The sequence below is a fragment of the Channa argus genome, chromosome 13 (assembly GCF_033026475.1).
Source record: "Channa argus isolate prfri chromosome 13, Channa argus male v1.0, whole genome shotgun sequence".
Lineage (NCBI taxonomy): Eukaryota > Metazoa > Chordata > Actinopteri > Anabantiformes > Channidae > Channa > Channa argus.
The window spans coordinates 16,821,615-16,840,218 of NC_090209.1; the positions used below are offsets into that span (position 1 = coordinate 16,821,615).

Here is an 18,604-nt window from a genome sequence, read left to right on the forward strand (position 1 = left end):
TGATATGTCAACATGTAATTGACTGCCAATCACGTCAATCCCAGTTCCTCTTCCTAAATCCTCACTTCAAGCATCTGTGCTCTCCCATCTATACAATTCATCTCCACCATGCTTTCCTCTGTGAGATGAGAGATCGCTGATGAGTGATAAAAGCTTAGACTTTAATCCCAAACACATACAGGATTATACTGTAGGACAAGTGTTGTACTTTTGAAGTGTAGAAATAGCTCCTGCTGTGACTTTGACAACATGCAATGTAACGTCTGGAGTTAATTTATGGTAATAATTCAAGAAATTATCCAGTACCCAGCAGTCTATAGTCTCCTACTAAACTAAAAGCTAATTGTTGTGCAGAGCACAGTGTTTTGAGCCTGTTACACGGTCTTTTATTTGTCAAGCAGTCACATTATCAGATATTGGCTGTTCTGCTTCACTCTTTGCCACGCAGCTCTGTCATATTAATTTCATTTTTAAAGATATAATGGCATTGAGTCACAAATTCAAATGATGTTACGCTAAATTCCCCTTTTGCCTTTAATTCATATATTTATGTTGTGCAATACTTTGGTGGAGCAGAACATTCTCTATTTTAATGTTCAATGTGACAAACTATTCCTCAGACATCCGTTGGTTTCATAAAAAGCAATGTGAGAGAAAAGAAGGAAAAAATTGGGTAATAATTAACATGCATCGGTTGCAGGTTACTGGACAAAGACATAATAAAAATGATATACTGCATCTTCTAGCCAAGGTTATATGGCTATGTTTCATTCTCTTGATGCGTGTAGAGACTTAAAATCTCACCTTCAACTGTTATTATCAAAGGCCGTGCTGCCCGAGGGAGTAATCTCACTCTAGCTGAGGTGTTAGGATGGCACAGCGGGCTACAAAACCACACAGAGCTGTTAGACTGAGCTGACCCCAAACATCAGCCAAGCCTGAACAGTTAAGTTGGAAATTTCTCTAATAGATGTAGCAGGTTTCATGGGAACTGTTACCTGCTGAAGAACTGCTCCCCGATGGAGCCCGGCCAATTTGCTGACATGAAGAATGTTATCAATTATATTTCTGGTTTACAGTATATTGATACTTGTGGCCTGCATTCGCAGGTTAAAAGTTTGATTTACATATAATAAGAAAATGGCAAAAACAAATTCCCTTTATTGTCATGGAAGACCCAAAGACAGAAACTACATTGAACCAGAACTAGCTTCAGGTAGGTCTACCCATAAAACCTGCTAAACATTTTTATTAAAATAGTTCCCAATAATTAATGAATTATTTTTATCATATTGCATTGAAGCCAGGATCCTTTAAAGCTTTGAGAAGTAAAAACAATTCTTTACCAAATATCAAAAAGAATTCCATGAACCAACCCTTTAATTGCCTTTGTAGGTAACTATGCAAAAATAGCAACACAGCACAGCTGTTTAATGAGAATCTTCTTCAGGTGGCGCTTTGAAACCATTTAATTCTCTATTTAATTAGACACAGGTCCACAGAATGAGTCTGTTTTATTGAATAGAAGTTCCCAGATGAAATGCAACATTCAGAGGACTGTCATCATAGATGCAGTCCCTCTTGTTTATGTTTTGGCAGCAGCTTCCAGCCCCCATAGCCAAATCAGAGGGGATGACAGTGAAAGAAAATAGTCTTGTCAAGTGTGATTCATATACCTATCCTGTCTCCTGGTGCCGGCATGCAGTCTTCTCACGTGTAGTTAGAGAAACTGCAGTACAGCAGATATATCTACTCATATTACAGACAGACGTGTTTTCTGTTTGAGGAATAATTCTCACTGACCAACACGTTTGTCACTAAAAACACTTCCATTTATATAAAAATTGCAAACATCAAAAGACAGGGCAGAGGCTGTGTGATGTGTGGGTGTAGGTTGTCAGTTTTACCTAAAAACATTAGAACACGAGGGCCCGTCTCTCCAGTCAGATTCAGATTTCCTTTGCTTTCATTTGCTATAATGTTTGTGCTAATGCACTCAGCATTAGCCATTAACTGTTCATCCGTGGGTTCAGAGCGAGTGCATAATCCTGTTAGAGAGCGTTTGAAAAGTGTTTCACCGTGAGAGCATTTTTGTCTTCAAAATTCACACAGCGTTCACTGTGGCGCCTTGTGAAAATCCTGACTCGTGGATGTGAGATGTTCCTGAAGTTCTCAGATGTTCAACTTTCAACTTAAGTCAGAGGTGCTGATCCTGCAACACAGATTTTAGTCATCACAGTGAGGCTGCTTCAACAAACAGATGAGTCTGTTTTTACATCAGAAATGAGCAGAGATTCATCCGCCTCTAGACGCATGGCCTAGATCCAAACTTTGACAGCCTTCACAAAGACACTTCTTATAGATCAGAAACAGTACACTCTCAGACCACCCAGCATCTATGAAAAGACTTCACACAACGTTGTCAAAGCATAAAAGCCAGACAGTGTTGAGTTGACATAACAGGTTAATCTCATTGAGACTCTTGCAGAAGGGCCTGTGTATTGAATCCTTCCTGTTTTTGCAGAGCTTTGTGTTGGCTGTGACCAAAATCAAAATCAACTAGAGACTACAAAGCATTTGGACACGAGGCTTTTCTTTTTAACTTAAGCTCCAAGTCTGTTTATGAGCCCACAGTGTTTATGAGGCTTCATTATTAGGAGATGAAGTTAATGCACCAACAGCATTAGTCTAATTATGTTGTCCCTTTGTGCCCAGACATAGGATCATACATTTTTTTCACTCTACCTCTCATGCTGGAATAGAGCTCAAGCTCAATTTGGTCAGTAATCCATTCAGTAACTGAGGATGTTGTTACAGCTGCAGCAGAAAAACACCAGAATGAGGACAGAGAGAAGAGAAGCGCCTCCGCCATGTAAAGCTCAGCAGAAATGCGAGTCAACATTTGAGAGGGAGGCATTCTCTGCTGGAGGGTAAATGGGAAATATGGTGAGACAGCACCAGGTTTCTGTACCATGGGCAAACACACACACACACACACACACACACACACACACACACACACACACACACACACACACACACACACACACATGCTGTACAGTATATATACAACAACCATTTTTAGGGCACAGGAAACCACATGCCATTTCTGCTTCTTTCCCTTTGTTTCGCCCATTACAACTGTAACAGATACGATTACTGGGGTTTAATGAGCTCTGCAGAGATGAGAGTTCTGCTTGCTGCTCTGTTTCACAGCTACAGAACCCCCAGGGTTCGGCTCCACCAAACAAATGAGTGTTCCTCACTGTTTGCGCCAACTCTTTCTCTTCATTGTCAGCATGAAAATCTTGTGCGGTGACTGAAAGTGAGGAGTTGTCTGACATAATGTGCATTTGCTGACTGTCTTCTCTGTTAATTGTTTGGGCTTTTAAAGTGTGAAATGCTAATTTTAATTTCCCAGAGCCCAATACAACATATTGCAGTAAAAAAACCCATAAAGATACATTCAGCTCAGTCCGGCTGAGTCCCATTCTGTTAGGCTTCCGTAGACTGTAGTCATTAACATTTTTTTCTTTGTTCCATTTTGTTCCATTTATATGAAAAGAGCTTAAAATTAAACTATGCATTATTAGTAGTAATGGTAGTAGTAGTATTTGAAATCTAGAGAAAGCTGTCCCCCAATTTGTGAAGATGGAGCTTTATTGGGTTTTTGCTTGAAAAATGACAATCATCCATTGAAATATTGCTCAGTGCTCAGTGTTTTTATTAGGCTTTTCCAACTGTGGTGACATCACCTAAGACAATATAACGTGTTAAAATTGTCCTTCCAAAGCAAAACAGATTTCTTTCAGACACACGTAGTTGCACAGGTATACAGATTTCTAACAGCTCAGTTACTGTATTTTCACATAAAGACAAACTTGACATTAATTTGAACACTGTCAAACTCCTTTTCAGCTTTTATGAGCTGGAACCTGAGACTCTCTCTTACATCAGCGATTTGCATTTATTTCACAGTGTGATTAAATTCAGTGGGCAGGCTTTTATCAGCATTGGACTATTAAACTTGGTTTACAGGCAGTAAGATTAATAGGCTGCTGCTGTCGTGTTTTATTATCGTTAGAGGGCAGTGTTGTATAGCACCACCACCAAGCCACCTGCTGGAAATGGGGTTTTTTCTATGAGCCTACACTCAATTAAAGCTCATGCCATATTATTTTCTGATGTTCATAAACCCCTCCACTTCAAAATACCTTGGTTTGGGGTTAATGTCCCATAAATGAATAACTGTTGCTTCCTGCCATTATTTCTTCACCCTTCAGTCACAGTTTCATGATATGGGTTGTAAAAAATATGCTGCTCATTAAAATTGACTTATTTTTGTATTTAAATATAATTCCTCGTCACATGCTCGTTCATACATGGAAATATCCAGCTGCTTCTCACAGTGTATCAAAAGTGTATACTGGAGTTATGTTAACAATGCCATTTCTGACATTTGTGAAGTGAAAAGTTTTTATTTTGCCTAAAACTGCACAAATCTTTATTTGACATGCATTTGTAACTATATCCTGGGATTTGGTGACAGCTGATAGTGGAGCAGCCTTAGAACTTTAAATTAAAAATATCTACACATCATATTTAGATTTGCACAGACAAAAAAATTCACAGGCAGCCACCAGCAGCTTTGCTGTCTTAGCAAGGTTGCAGTGGCAATCCATATTTATTTCTAGCTCTCCTTTTTTTTTAAGGTATGACGGGAAAATACAGGAAATATGTACACAACTTTAAAGAAAGTTTTCAGAATAAAGCATTTTCTACAGGCAATCAGTATTTAGAGACTTAACTGAACTTTCTTGAGCACTTCCTTCTTTCCATTTAGGCTGTTTTTCACTTACCCAGGAAATGCTATACTGCCTCCATGCTATTCACGTCTGCCCTCTGCTGAGGTCAGTCCCATGAACATCACCTTTTTTCCACTGTGGTGTGGAAATTAACATCCTAGATGAAGAGGAGGGATACAAAATGAATCTTCCAGCTTCTGATTGGCTGAACACACCTTAGCCAGGTAATCAGCGGTGGCAACTTGTAAAACAAGCAGGTAATGCCAGAACCACTGCTATTCTTGCATCCACCCTACTGTAAGGACGCCTTAGATGTTTACCTCTGCAGTATCAGTTTATCCCTGTGGGCAACAGTTTGTTTTATCTTTACATCTATTATAGCCCATCTGTTCCTAGTACAGCACATTAAACTGTGCCTAATTGTGCACTCGCTAAGCCACACGCAAAGTTTCCAGTTGAGCACTAATACTGTGATGATTTGAATACAGGCTCATAGCATCATCTTGTGCTGCTCAGTGCATAGCAGTAAATGTAAGTCTGACCTCAGAACTACCCCAGACATTGATATTGGCCCTCTACTCTCCATATTTCTTCATACTTCTCCAAGATTTCATGTGTGCTGCAAACAGTTCCCATGAAATAAGTTGCTTTTATCTCGAGCTCAGGTTGACTACTGCACCTTATCCTATTAAGTTTGCTACATACATTTTTCCCAACATTTTTCATTGGTAGCGATCTTATTTCCCCTGGCACCCAGTTTTTTCCCTTGAACAGATAAAGACTTGACTGGATACCATTGTGTCCTTTTCTCATCTGTTGTGCTCCTCTATAGGAGGACATTTAAGTCACATTGAGATTTGTCTGTGTTGCAAGCCAAAGATCGAAAGAAGTAAAAGGAGAAACAAAGCGGAAGAGAGACAGAAAGAAAGAATGCAAGGACTGATCTGGATCGACAATTTTATTTTCTTTGCACGGATTGCAGCAATAGCAGTTTTATCTTCCTTTTCCTTCGCCTCCTTACATGTGCCTCCCTTTCCTCACTTTGCAGATTTGCTGAAGGCGAGCTCCAGGTGTTTTCTATTTCAGTTTTCAGATGAAGACACAGTCTGTCCCTGTAGTTTGGTGTATTTTGCATCGTTATCCTTGGCAGCAATGACACCTCTTTACTCTGCCTGTCACAGTGATGTATTAGGTTACTTTGCAAACTCAGAATATGTGAAAATAACCAAGTTTACGTTGTAAATGTTTTATGTGGGCAATATCAGTCTGTAAAAATGTCATACTACACTATAACATTTATTATTGTTCTGACCTGAAGAAACAGTCCAAACCACCAAAAATTTGCTTCTTGTATTGGTATTGAGGAATACAATAATTATAGCCTTTTTGTCTTTTGTTGATGAGCGACATATATGACGTAATCTTAGTGTGATAGTAATCATTATTGTCTTAAAACTGTGTGTGATACTTTCAAATACTTTAATTGAACCTTGTTGCTTCAGTGGCTTAATGATTGCAGTATCGGTGAGGTCCAGAATATAAAGGTAAAAAATTGTGGAAAAAATTTAATTAAATTAAAATTACAATATTAGATTCTAATCACAATAATTAGAACAGCATATGAACAATAAAATAGGACACATTGTTAGTAACTGCAACAAAAAAAGTGATGGACACATTAATTTCTTATTAATTATAATCCAATAATATGTATTTATTGAGCAATTGTTAAAGAGCAAGATTTGAGCTAGTAATTTTGTAACATTCAGATTGCAGCATTTTCAGTTGTCAAAACGTATTTTTACACTGTAGCAATTGTACTTTTTCCAGTAAGTGATCTGAGTAATTTGATTTTGTCGAGCATATTTAAATTAAATATCCAAGCCTGACTTTGATGATAATTAGTGTATTTAACAGAAAGTGCCTAATAGTCTCATAGTTATGGTTGTTTGCAGCACAGACACCTGAACGAGTTCATACAAAATTACCCTAAGTACATAATAAAACTTCGTCAGTGTGTTATTGCTCCTGGATTTATTGTGTGGAATCAAATTATTTTCAAATGTGTGTGCTCATAAAACTAAAGGCTGCTCAGTTTTGTTTTCATGAGATGAACTGGCAAATGTTAAAGATATGTGCATGTTTGTAGTTCATCCTGTAGAGGGCACTAAGACAAAGCAGTTAAAATCATATCTGCCACATCTCTGCAGTGTCAGTCACAATATTTATTTATATTTATTTGTAATTGTTAATGTGTGTAAGTTTGATTTCCACTTGGTTGGAAAATGGTGAGACTAGTAGATAGCTAGAGCAGGGCCTTTTGTTTTAAATAAACTAAAATTAAATAAAAAGTGATAAATTGGAAAGAACAGAAGCATACTGTAGTCTATTGACACGTGTTTTAAGAGCCGTACTGAACTCCAAAAGGACAAAAACAAAAACTGTCCACAGTGTGAACTCAGGCAACAACTAACACATTCACACATTTAAAAAACTGATGTCTGCTTGACTCTTCACCTCGAGGGGACACAGTCGGCCCCCTCGTTCCCTTCTTATCTCCACCGCCTTCAGTGCTGATTTGTCAAATGTGCTCCTCAGAGCTTGTTTGCATGGAAATGTCAGCCACGGTGAAAGAATTCTTGGTTATGTAACGCATTAATCTATGCTCTCTCTTTTTTTGGCGTGGGCTTTTGTGTGTGAAAGAAGCTTTATATTTGCATCCTGAAAAGACCCTATGCACATTCTGGGTCTAAAATCAGGTTGCATTTCTTTATTTGGTAGAAATGTGTCAGCGCATGATTTTAGCAGGACAGAAGAGATTTGATGGCTCAGTGTTTCTACCTCATGACCTTGGGACAGAAGGTCAATCCTTGATCACTGCACTTATCTATAACTTATCTGTGACAAAGCTCTGGGTTTAAGCCAAGTTTAAATGTTGGAAAGATGGATAATGAGGCATTAGGGGTTGTGCTGCAACTCATGAAAAATACAAAAGATACTGTACTTATGCAAAAATGGCACACAAATATGGAAATTGCCTTTTACTGAATTCCTTAATTTATCCAACATTTCCTTTGTGTGGATGGCCTGGAAATAGTTGTGGTGACCTTTTAAAGACTAAGGGGGATTAATGGTAAATGGACGGGGTTTTGAGGAAATGTGTGTGTGTGTGTGTGTGTGTGTGTGAGAGAGAGAGAGAGAGAGGAGGAAATACAGTAGGGGTGGATAGTTTTTAATGTGGGAGCCAAGCTGGAGAGGAAACCTGAAAGGAGAGGTTCACCAGGGAAACAAAAACAGGATGACTCTCACGCCAACATGGAACATTCTGGATCAGAGAGGGTGTTAACAAAGAAAGTCAGTGACAGCGTGACAGTAGGAAACTGTTCATACACTGTGTTATCCTGCTTGGTAAGAAGGAAGGAAGAAAAATTTTGTGTGTGTGTGTGTGTGTGTGTGTGTGTTTTATGATCCGGCTAAGCCTGCCTGCCCTCTGATAGGGACTAAAATTAAAACCAATATATTTGACTTTTAATTGGTTTTTATGATACCATCTTTTTTCCCTCAAGGTGCAGATTGACTGGTTTTTGTCCAAGAGAAAGGACAAATGGTCTCCAGATTCACAGTTTGTGATGACGTTTATTTTTGTGTCTCCTTCTAGCTGTGCAGTCTCTGAACAGCCTGAACGACCAGATTGCAAACTTCATGGTGACTGAACCCAAGTCCCTGGAGCAGGAGGAGCATGTTTTTGTTCCCCCTGAGAAGGAGACCCTGCAGAAGTCCATGACCCTGATGAGGCATCTCCTCGTAGATGCTCAGGTAAAAGAAACTATAACATTTGATAGCTCACAACAAGACAAACAGGCTAATGTAAGTCTGTGATAAAGTAGCTGATAAACACAGGTTGGAGGGTTCAGATCTGACTCTGGGTGCGGAGCTGATATCACAACCTGGTCACAGAGGCCTTAATAAAATAACAGTAAAAATCCCAAAATGTTACACTGAGAGTTGGTGCTAAATTGGGATTAGTTGCTCTAACAGGTCTGGATGAAATACACTAATAGTGTGGTGGGCCACATGCTTGTTCAAAGAAAAGATTAAAATCAGCTTTATGGGTCAGGTATGTTTAGTTGTTCAGCGTTTTGACTCTAGTTTATAAAAATGAGTTGAAGTAAGTCGATTTAATCAAAATAAGACTTTTTAATGTCTGTGTAAATATAAACAATACTTGATGGAAAGTTAGTTAAAAAATAATCATTTGCAGATGTTTGTGCGACGCAATGAGATCATGTAGAAGTGATGTGACACATGTAACCCAGCTGATTAATTGCTTTACATTGTGAAGTTGGGGAAAAAAATGAAAAGATGCTTAGCTTGCGTTGATACCTGCCAGACTTGTAACGTGGGAGTACGCTTCACGCTTCATTTTGTACCAGTGCAAATTGTTTGTGAAGACATAGATTGCTTTTTCTGAGCTGCTCCAGCAAAGGGCCTCCGATGAAATGAAAATATTGACTGCGCGTAATAGTGGAGCAACAACAAGGTTACATTTCCTCCATTAGTCTTTTGCCACTTAAATTTCTTCAGTGCGATGACAGAACTACTGAATATTACATAGTGTTGGAAAGTATTCTGCCTAATTTATTGCTTCCTGCTCCCTCACCCCCACCCCCACCCCTTCCTTTACTGAATGCTTCTCAAGTTTTGTTTTTTGAAAGATGATCCCACAGAAATTACTTTTCTGGGGCAATAATCAACCAAGAAAGCCGCTGTGAAGTTTTAGGGTTGATGTTTTTTGACTGCGAGCACTGACATCTTTTGACCCAGTTAATATGTGAAATAGAGACGATAGAGAAATTCCATTGGACAGCCTCTACTATATGTATCCCCCATGTTTTGCTGTTGTTCTTGCTCATGATTTCATGTGACCTTCTTGAGGGAGGTAGCAGAAAGAGGAGGAGATGAGAGGCTGGATGCATACGAGCTCCAATTAGTGTTGGGAGGATGCAGCCAGCTGAAGAGGCAATGTCAAGAGTGTAATTGAGCTGTTTGTGATTTAATACACATATGCTTGTGCTAATTCAGTTAAGTGTGATCTCCATTCTCTCACACACATCCAAATTAGCCTGAGCTACAATGTGACAGATGTTGAATTGAAATACTCATAAACTTCAATCTACGAGAAGGTTTCTTTCTGGCTTATTCTCTATCTGGCCATTTGTTTTCTTGTCAGATGACCACTAATTCTGAGCACAGCTCTGTACAGTGTAGCCCTAGCGTTCTTGGTCTCTTGTGCTAAAACACATGTTAAATGTTAAAAGCCCCAAGAAAATATATTTGCACAACAGGAAGGGAGACATGTTGAACATGCTGCATGTATGTTGACTGACATGCTTTTCTCCTTTTGCTTTATCCTATCAACTCCCTATAACATAACACATCCCAGTTTACTCAAGGATACTTTTCTGCCAGCAACATTTCCCATTTCAGTCATAGCACGAGTTAGAATAGCTGTCTATTTCCATTTCCCCAGAACACAAGCTCTGTGAAATTTAGACTAGCTAAAAACAAGTCTAAAATAAAATGCAATGCATGCAGAACTTGAACCTGAGTTTTGTTCCAATATGGTCCAATTTTGTGGCTTGTATAAAAATGTGACAACATGAATAGAAAACATTAATATGTCTAATTTATTTGATGAACTATATCAGTGAAAACTCACCTTAAAGCTCCCATTATCATAGGAATGACCCAAACGCCACAGACTTTAAAATGTGGTCCCCAGACCATCACCAGATGATAGATGGATGACTTTTGTACTTTGATAGCGTGTGATTTTGTCATGATCCTAAATCCCTTTATAATAATTTACTTTGCACCGTGTGTGTATGATAAAAATTTACCAGCGTTTTCAGCTTCTTTCTTGACTTGTTCCCCGCAGTTTCGCAATCACTGAAATCTGGACGCCGTGCCAGCTGTGAAACACAATAACTTCATTAGCAAGTTAATTCAATTCACAATTTGGGACATTATTAATCTCATGGGGAAATGTCTTTGCTTTGCTACAGCTGTTCTCTGCTCAAAAAGAGAAAATGTAAGGAACTACATCAACTTGAATACAAATACCTTTGACAAGCACTAATCTCTGGAAAACATGTTACTGTAGAGAGGGCATTCTCTTCAGTATCATGACCTATCATTAAAATTGCACACCACTATTGTCTTATTGGAGACAGCTCACTGTGGAGCTCCGTCATGTGGATGTTCCTTTTTCTCCAAAGGCCCATCTGGTGTGTATCCTGCAGTCAAGCTGGGAGGAGACTGGCTGCTGAGCTTTGCCACCGACCCTTCCTCTAACTCCTAATTCCTTGTGCTGTACCCGGCTGTGACTACATTAGCTGAGCTGTCACTCATCAGTCGAAGGCAGTGGGGTGGGGGCAGAAAGAGAGGGTTTGGGCACAGGGGGGACATGGAAGCAGTTTGGAGGCCAGTAAAGGTGACTTTGACATTGACTGAGTGGAGACTCTGATAAATAAGATGAACCTCACTTCTTGCGACCTCCACTCTGCTCTAACAATCAGTGAAGAGCTGCAGACACGTCTGTCACTCACACACACCGAGAGCGAAGCAGTTACATAAACCCTGCACTTTTATTATTGTTTTTTTATAAGTCATCAATCTTGACCTCTGATATGTATATAGTAACATCCTTTTCTGCAGATATCTCAGGTCACAGTTTTTGTAAATTCAAAGAATGGCCAAATGTTTGAATGTGGTGTAATAACTGTTCATTGTGTCTGTGTGTTTTTGAGGTTCATGAAATAAGAAGTAATAGCACGTTAACATTGTTCTACTTTTCTCTCTATAAATCAGCATGTTATTTGTCCAAATTTTACATACAATTGTATCTTCTTCAGGAATTGTTAGAGGCCAAAACAGAGCTAAAAAGAGAGAGGACATATTGGACAGACTTCAAATGAATACTAAATAGCTGTCCTGTACCACTGCCCCAACATTATTACAGCACATAAAGCAAGTGTAGATCGGGTACCTGGGGCAGTTGTGTTGAATCAAAAATCTGTATTGGAAGCACCAAAATTACTTACCACACAAAAGACTGACTTCCACATTTATTAGCTGATGGTGCTGGACCTGTGCCAAGGGTCATGGGAGAGCGTGGGCTGCTACAGTCTCGGAGGACTAGGGAGAGGTGTGTGTGTGTGATGGGTCTGGCTGGGTCAGTCTCTCTCTCTCCAACTGGGGCCTCAGCTGGCCCTCCAGAGCACGTTTTTTTATCCATGCATAATACATCGCTTTGGTCCCATCTGCCCTCTCAACCCTTCCACTGACTCCACCAGGCCTGTCAAATAGGCCCTGTCTCAAATGAGCGCCGGCCAGATATGCTTGCTATTATGGAGAGCGCTTATTGTGGCCCAGCTCAATCCCACAGTGTGACAAATGAGAATGGAAATTGGGCAATTTGCTTCAAAGCAAGTTTTGTCTTCATCTACTGTTTGAAAGAGCCGCAGAGTTTCATGGCTTTTACTCTTTTACTTTGGTATTTTCAAAATACTAGAATTGTCTCATTCAAGTTCACGGCTTTAGTGTTTTGTTTGAATTTTAAAATGATTTTTACACATTAAAGGCAGGACGCTTGAGGTTATGGCCATTTCTTTTAAGTCTTTGTCATTTTCACACATTTAGTTGGGAGGCAAGTGGTGACTGGTGTTACTGACAGCTTGACAAAGACACGTCGGCAGTGAGAACGTTTGGGCAAATTTGAAACCTTTTTTTGGTAATTTAACAACATGATCCATAGAATTTCTTTCATTTTTGGCCATTTTTAAATCAACCTCCCACCAAAAAGGTGCTATTAGTTTCCCTGACAACTATTGTTATATTAATCACCACATACACAAGTCTCCAAACTCAGTTCTGTGTCACCACGCTTAGCAAAGGCTCAGGGAATAAAACTTTCAAATTAAACTGACAGATAAACTTGTCCAAAATAAGTTTTTGTGCACAATATATTTATGCTAAAAATGGATATGTCACTTTAACAAAAGTCCATGTAATTATGTGAAAACTTAAAATAAATGTGTACTACCATATTATTTAAATGCCTAGAGATATCTCAGGCATTTACCAGATACTATCCAGAAGGAAAAAATATAATTACATGACCTACTCTTTATCTGCTTCTTGCCATCAGATATTCATGCGCCACACAAAAACTGACTTGTCATATGAGATGCATAATATTACTCCTCTAGCTGGTGGACTTGTATGTCGAGCAGATTGAAAATGACGGCTTATCTTGTAGGGAATAAATTGAAAACCATTTCATCATAGGAATACACTTCTGAATGTTACCCGCAGTGAAAGGAGCTCTCTGTCAAAGTGAAATAGTAATGGTACGGAAATTGTGATGAGTCAGTAGGAAAAAATATGATAAAAGAAAGTATCTTGGACAATCTGTTCGCCTTCTGCAAGGACAGTGGTTTGATTCCCGTCTTCTCCGGTATTTGTGAATACAGTGTCCTTGGCCAAGACACTGAACCCCAAGTTTCCCCTGTTCCTTATTTTTAAGTTGCTTTGGATAAAGGTGTCTGTTATGGCCAACTGAAATTGTTTGCACTGTGATAAACACATTGGGAAGGCGCATGTTATCATTCATTGTAAAAGTGTCATAAATTAGTAATTAAGATTCTTATTATGCATTTGGTGTATTTGCACACACTAAATGCATAAAGATATTTACAGAGGTTTCTCAATTGGTGTATTATAGTAGAAAAACAATTATCTTTTCCTAATTATTATTTGCTCCATTTGAAAACCAAGGAGCTGTTTTAATGAAATATACTGTAGTTACATCAAAGGTTTTTAAAGTCACCTTCTCTTTTTGCACACAGGCAAACTGCACTGAAATCTACACATAACATAAGTACATAAGTATTCAGACTTTTAATTCAGTAGTATGTAGGAGCCTCAACAACTACAGCTTTTTTTCTTTTTGAGTACTATAAGTCTCTACTAGCTTTGAACACTTGGACTTGGGCAATTTATCTCTTTCTTCCTGGCAGATTCCCTCAAGCTGCTTCAGATTATATGGGATATGCCCATGTACTGCCATCTTCATGTGCCTCCACAGATGTTAATTCTGGACTTTGGCTGGGCTAATCAAGAGCAGTCACAGCTATTATACATTAATCCAGTGTCCACGTTTCTACTGCTCAGACACCTGACTACTGCATGAAGATGCCACCATGGTTTTAACTGATGAGCAGGGCCCAGTTTTTCCAGTGTGTGGATTTTTATTTCAAGAAAACAATATTTGTCTTTAATGGGAAAATGTTTTTTCTGTTTTTTCTTTCCTCCTGAGTTCTTTATATGCATTTGACAAACCTCAGTGCCTGTCATGTGTCTTTGTTACTGACATGACAACTCTATAATTACTGTACCATAAAGACCTGATTGATGGAGTGCTGCTGAGCTTGTCCATCTGCCTGGCTCTCTCATCTTTGCAGAGGATTTCTGAAACTCTTGTCTACAGTGATCGGTGGATTTTTCATCACCTCCCTAACTAGGCCCTTTTTGCCTTGTTACTCAATTTGGCTGGACTGTCAACTTTACTGGTGGTTCAGAACACTGTCGTAATTGAGGCCACTGTGCTCCTGGAAACACTCAAAGCTTCAGAATTCATGTCATACCCCTAAGCTGGTTCAAGTATTTTTGTTGTTGTTGTTGTTATACTGTAGGCATTGGCACCTGGTGATGTGCCAACTTCCTTAATGTGAGAAAATAGTAGTTTCTCACCTAACATTTAAACGTTTATTATGGGGTAGGGTTATAGTTAAGACAGTATATAATTGGCACATTTCAAGCTTGCTCTCTGGAAACAAAGACTGGAAATGATCAGACTTTTGATTTTGGAGGTCCACTTAACAGAGCAAGGGCGAGCGCTAATGATCGTACAAGCCTTTATTACGCTCCACTATCTTCAAGTTTTATTCTACAAGCTTTAACCTTTTCTAAAAAAGGCATAAAGCGTTATAAATTCTGTGAATACAAGTCCTCCATACTGTTCTCCAAACACAGCTGAAGCAATGACAAACAGTCCTTTAAGATCCCCTGGGACGACGAAAGATAAATGTGGGACATGCATCCTTCAAGGATAAGTACAAGCTTGGGGTCAGATGTAGATTAGTCAGTAGGTTGAACCACAGGGGTTGTCCTACCTCTCCAGGGATATTGTCTCCTCAACTAGTTATTTGGTTTTGCTTTGGAGTAAGAAGCCCAATTCCTCGTGATCTGGTAACACCAAATGGTTGCAAACCCAACATGGCACTGTCTGCAAAGTGCGGGGGCTTTCATTGGACTGTAAATTGTTAGCCATTAAGGGAAAATGTAATAACTAAAGCTAATAACCAGATTTGGTTTGTCCATTGTAGTGGACATGGCCTTTACTTTTTTGTAAAGATCAGATCAGTGCCATTCTCAGGCACATCCTTTTTATTTCTTTCAGGCTATGAATGCATTTGGTGGGGTTGGAGTAATATACTGTATGCTTTTATTCCCTGGGACTCTCAGACTGTCTAACAATGCATTTATTGTTGTGTAATGACCCAGAAAATGGCATTCAAGGGACATTCAGTCAATTCAATAACTTATGCTTTTGTGTGTTGAATAGAAGTATTTGCATAACTGGCCAAGTCATACCCAGGTTGCTGGGCAACCTGGCTTGTCTGACAGGTGCTGTCACAGAAAGCCATGTTGAAACTGTGTTTTGGCAAAATGTTTGTGCCAGTTTAGTTTTTCTTTGGCTTGTCAAAGAAAAAGGAATCCTTAACTAAAGTTACGTGTTAATGGCATTGCATAAATGTTTATATTTTTAATATATATAAAGCACGTGCCATTTCACCTGGAGCCCCGTACAGTATGTTGCGGTTTACCTTTAGAAGATTTAGTTGTAGTGTGCTACTTACAATGGCTTAGCGATGTCATTTGTCATGTAGAGAACGCTTTCTATCACATGGCCAAGTTGCATCAGAGCAGTCTATAGGTCCACTGCCAAACCTGCCTGGTGCTGTGTAGGCTTGTGCAGGGTGCTGTGGTTTCAATTCACTTAATAGAACGCTATGTAACAAGCAGCACACCGGCGCAGCCAAATGAAGTGTACCTGTACAGTGCTCTCCTAACATGCTCATATATTGATGCGCGGTAAATGGAGACCACCTTCGATGATACTGCAGCCTTAGATGTGTTTTTGCACATGAGGCAGTGCATTACCATGGAAACAGGCCATCAGAAGATGCTTTTGATGGTATAAACAGGAGGTGTAGGCAGAGAGGTAATAGCCAAAGCACGTTCATGTTAGTCCCTCTTGCTCTGTCTTTTGCTCCCTGTTTCTATGTGTACTGTACGTTTCCCACATATTATCCCGCTGAACCAGGTATCTACCAAGATCAAAGGCTTTGCCCTTAGTTTTGGAATGGGGTTTGACATCTGCCTCTTATGCACATGTGTGCTGTGTGTAAAAGTGAAAAAACCTTGGTCGCATATGTAATATATGTATTGGCAGATGGAGACACCACTGTCTTCTCTATAACCTTCAAGAAGTGAACTTGCCAAAAGATGATCACATTTTTCGGTGTGACACCCAACTTTCAAGTACCAAACTATCAAGTGCAGTCTCCTTAGTAACAGCTGCTGGCTTCAGGGTTCCAAGAATTTTGATAGTAAATCAAACTAATGCCAGCAGGAGTTGGTGTGGAGTGTTGTGTGTATTTCATCATAAGGTTTGAAATCTGCATTATAAGTGAGATGACTCATTACAAGTGTTCTATGCTCTTTTCTTGCCTCTGCACAGTGGGAGTCATGCTTCATACCGAACATTTTATTGGCCCAAACACTGAAGAGTGCCTATTATAAAACACCCCCCTTTTGCAATGCCTGGTTGGGAATAAATACTTTCAGAAGTTAACAAACCCTCTGACGAGGGAATGAGCTGTGTCCGTCTACTGCTGCTACCACAACAGCTATTTTACAGTTGTTTTGAGAATGCTGGCATACACCTGTTCCTTTCACCTCCAAAGCAATATCTTTGTCTCTGTGTCTGTTAATCAAAATTCTTCACTTTACTTTGGACGCGCCCCTCACTTTTGGTGGTGCCATGCTGTTGACATATAGCACAATTGGGCAACTCAGCAGGATGTGACAAAAAGAAAAGTTCATTCTGGCTTAAAGCAGTAGTTGAACTTGTGCAGTCATCAAAGCCATTTTATCCATTTGGATTATTTTCTCTTGAGTGCGATTAAAAGGAATCAATAAATACACAGTGAACCTAACTAACACTGATCAGCGGTGTTTAGTTTTACAATAATCACTTTTTCAGTGCCACATAAAGAAAAATAATTATCTTTGTAATAATTAACTTGTTGTGTTGAAGCATGAAATGAAGCCAGCCCTCTCCGTTTCTAGAGTTTGGACAATTTATCTGTGTAATGCAGCTGTAGGAGAATCTTGTGGAAGCCTTGCGATAACAATACCCAGTGCAACACTTGAACTTTGGGTCACAATTAACCTAAATCAATTTCATTTTATTTTTCAATATTGGAGAGAGTGAGTTCTTTTCCAAAACAACCTTTCTTTCGAAACACCAAATGAGTCTGCTAAAGCAACTCAGGACTGCACAGAAAACTAGTTCAAATTATGTATCATAAATTATCTAAAGGTGTAGTACTGGATGTAAAAAAGTATTTCTCAAGTTAAACTACACTACACAGCGCTTCCTGTTTTTATCATTTGATAGTGATGGTTGTAAAGTCTTAAACTAAGACTACATAAAAAATATCACCACAGGAGCCCCTTAATATAAATTCTATTCTTCATCCATCCACAGAAAAGTGCCTTTACAGAGGATGGAGAATCTAATTGAATTAAATCCTTGCGATACTCTGCTCATCCAATCATACACATATCTAAGCCAGTGTACAGCTCATGTAACTGAAACAGATTCTTTTCAGTCAAAAGTTCCCAAGGTCAAGAGGTGATACATAAAATGTGATTGTAATCAATGTGGCAAATCAGCAATCTGTTCAAAAAAGAAAATTAAACTGCCGTAGCTTGTGGAATGCATTAAAATACAGTGTAACTGCAATAACATATGCTCTAGTATTTCTAGTATTTCATTTCAACAGTTTGATTCTCAAAACATATTTCTGATGCATAGTTATATTCTCCAAAATATTGAAAAGTTCTTGATCCCTTGGGAATTCTTGTCTGTCAAGCTTCTTGCTTCCAAATATGACACAAAAATAACACTTAAGGCAAAAGGAAAAAGCAGAAGACCAAAACTGCGCGCTCTTAATCAGTAAGTTGAGCACTTAGAAACCAGTTCCCCAAGCTCTTGTGTTCACTTTTTTGCCACCTTCTTCCTTTGATTTGCTTAGAAAGAAAAGTTGGTAATATGCCCAATGTAGAGTAATATCAGTTTTGTCTTTGATCTTGGGCAGTGATTACAGATTGAAAACATAGACAGCATAGAACTCCTCTTAGTCAAATACCATAGCAAATGGGATTAGGCTTTTGTTTCCCATGAGGCCTACTGAGCCTGCCTACGTGTACCAAGCTGAAGCACACAAGGTGAACACACTGCTGCCCAGGTAATAGATAACAGCACTTTTCCTCTGCTCGTAGTCCTCAGTGCCACTTTCTGTGCCTGTCTAACCCTTTCTAATTTCATTGAGGCATATTCAAAAGACGTGCCTGGACAGTAGATTGGATTTGCATAAAAATGTGCT

General features: G+C 39.1%; 1 protein-coding gene across 2 annotated transcripts in view; it reads left to right on the forward strand.

Moving 5' to 3' along the window:
* Window positions 1-18,604, forward strand: part of LOC137139351 (kazrin-like) — a 144,981-nt gene that overhangs the window by 9,101 nt on the left and 117,276 nt on the right. For both annotated transcript variants that reach the window (XM_067526450.1, XM_067526451.1), the window contains exon 2: window positions 8,464-8,621. In XM_067526450.1, coding sequence (XP_067382551.1) covers window positions 8,464-8,621 — 158 coding nt within the window. The remainder of the gene's footprint in view (window positions 1-8,463; window positions 8,622-18,604) is intronic.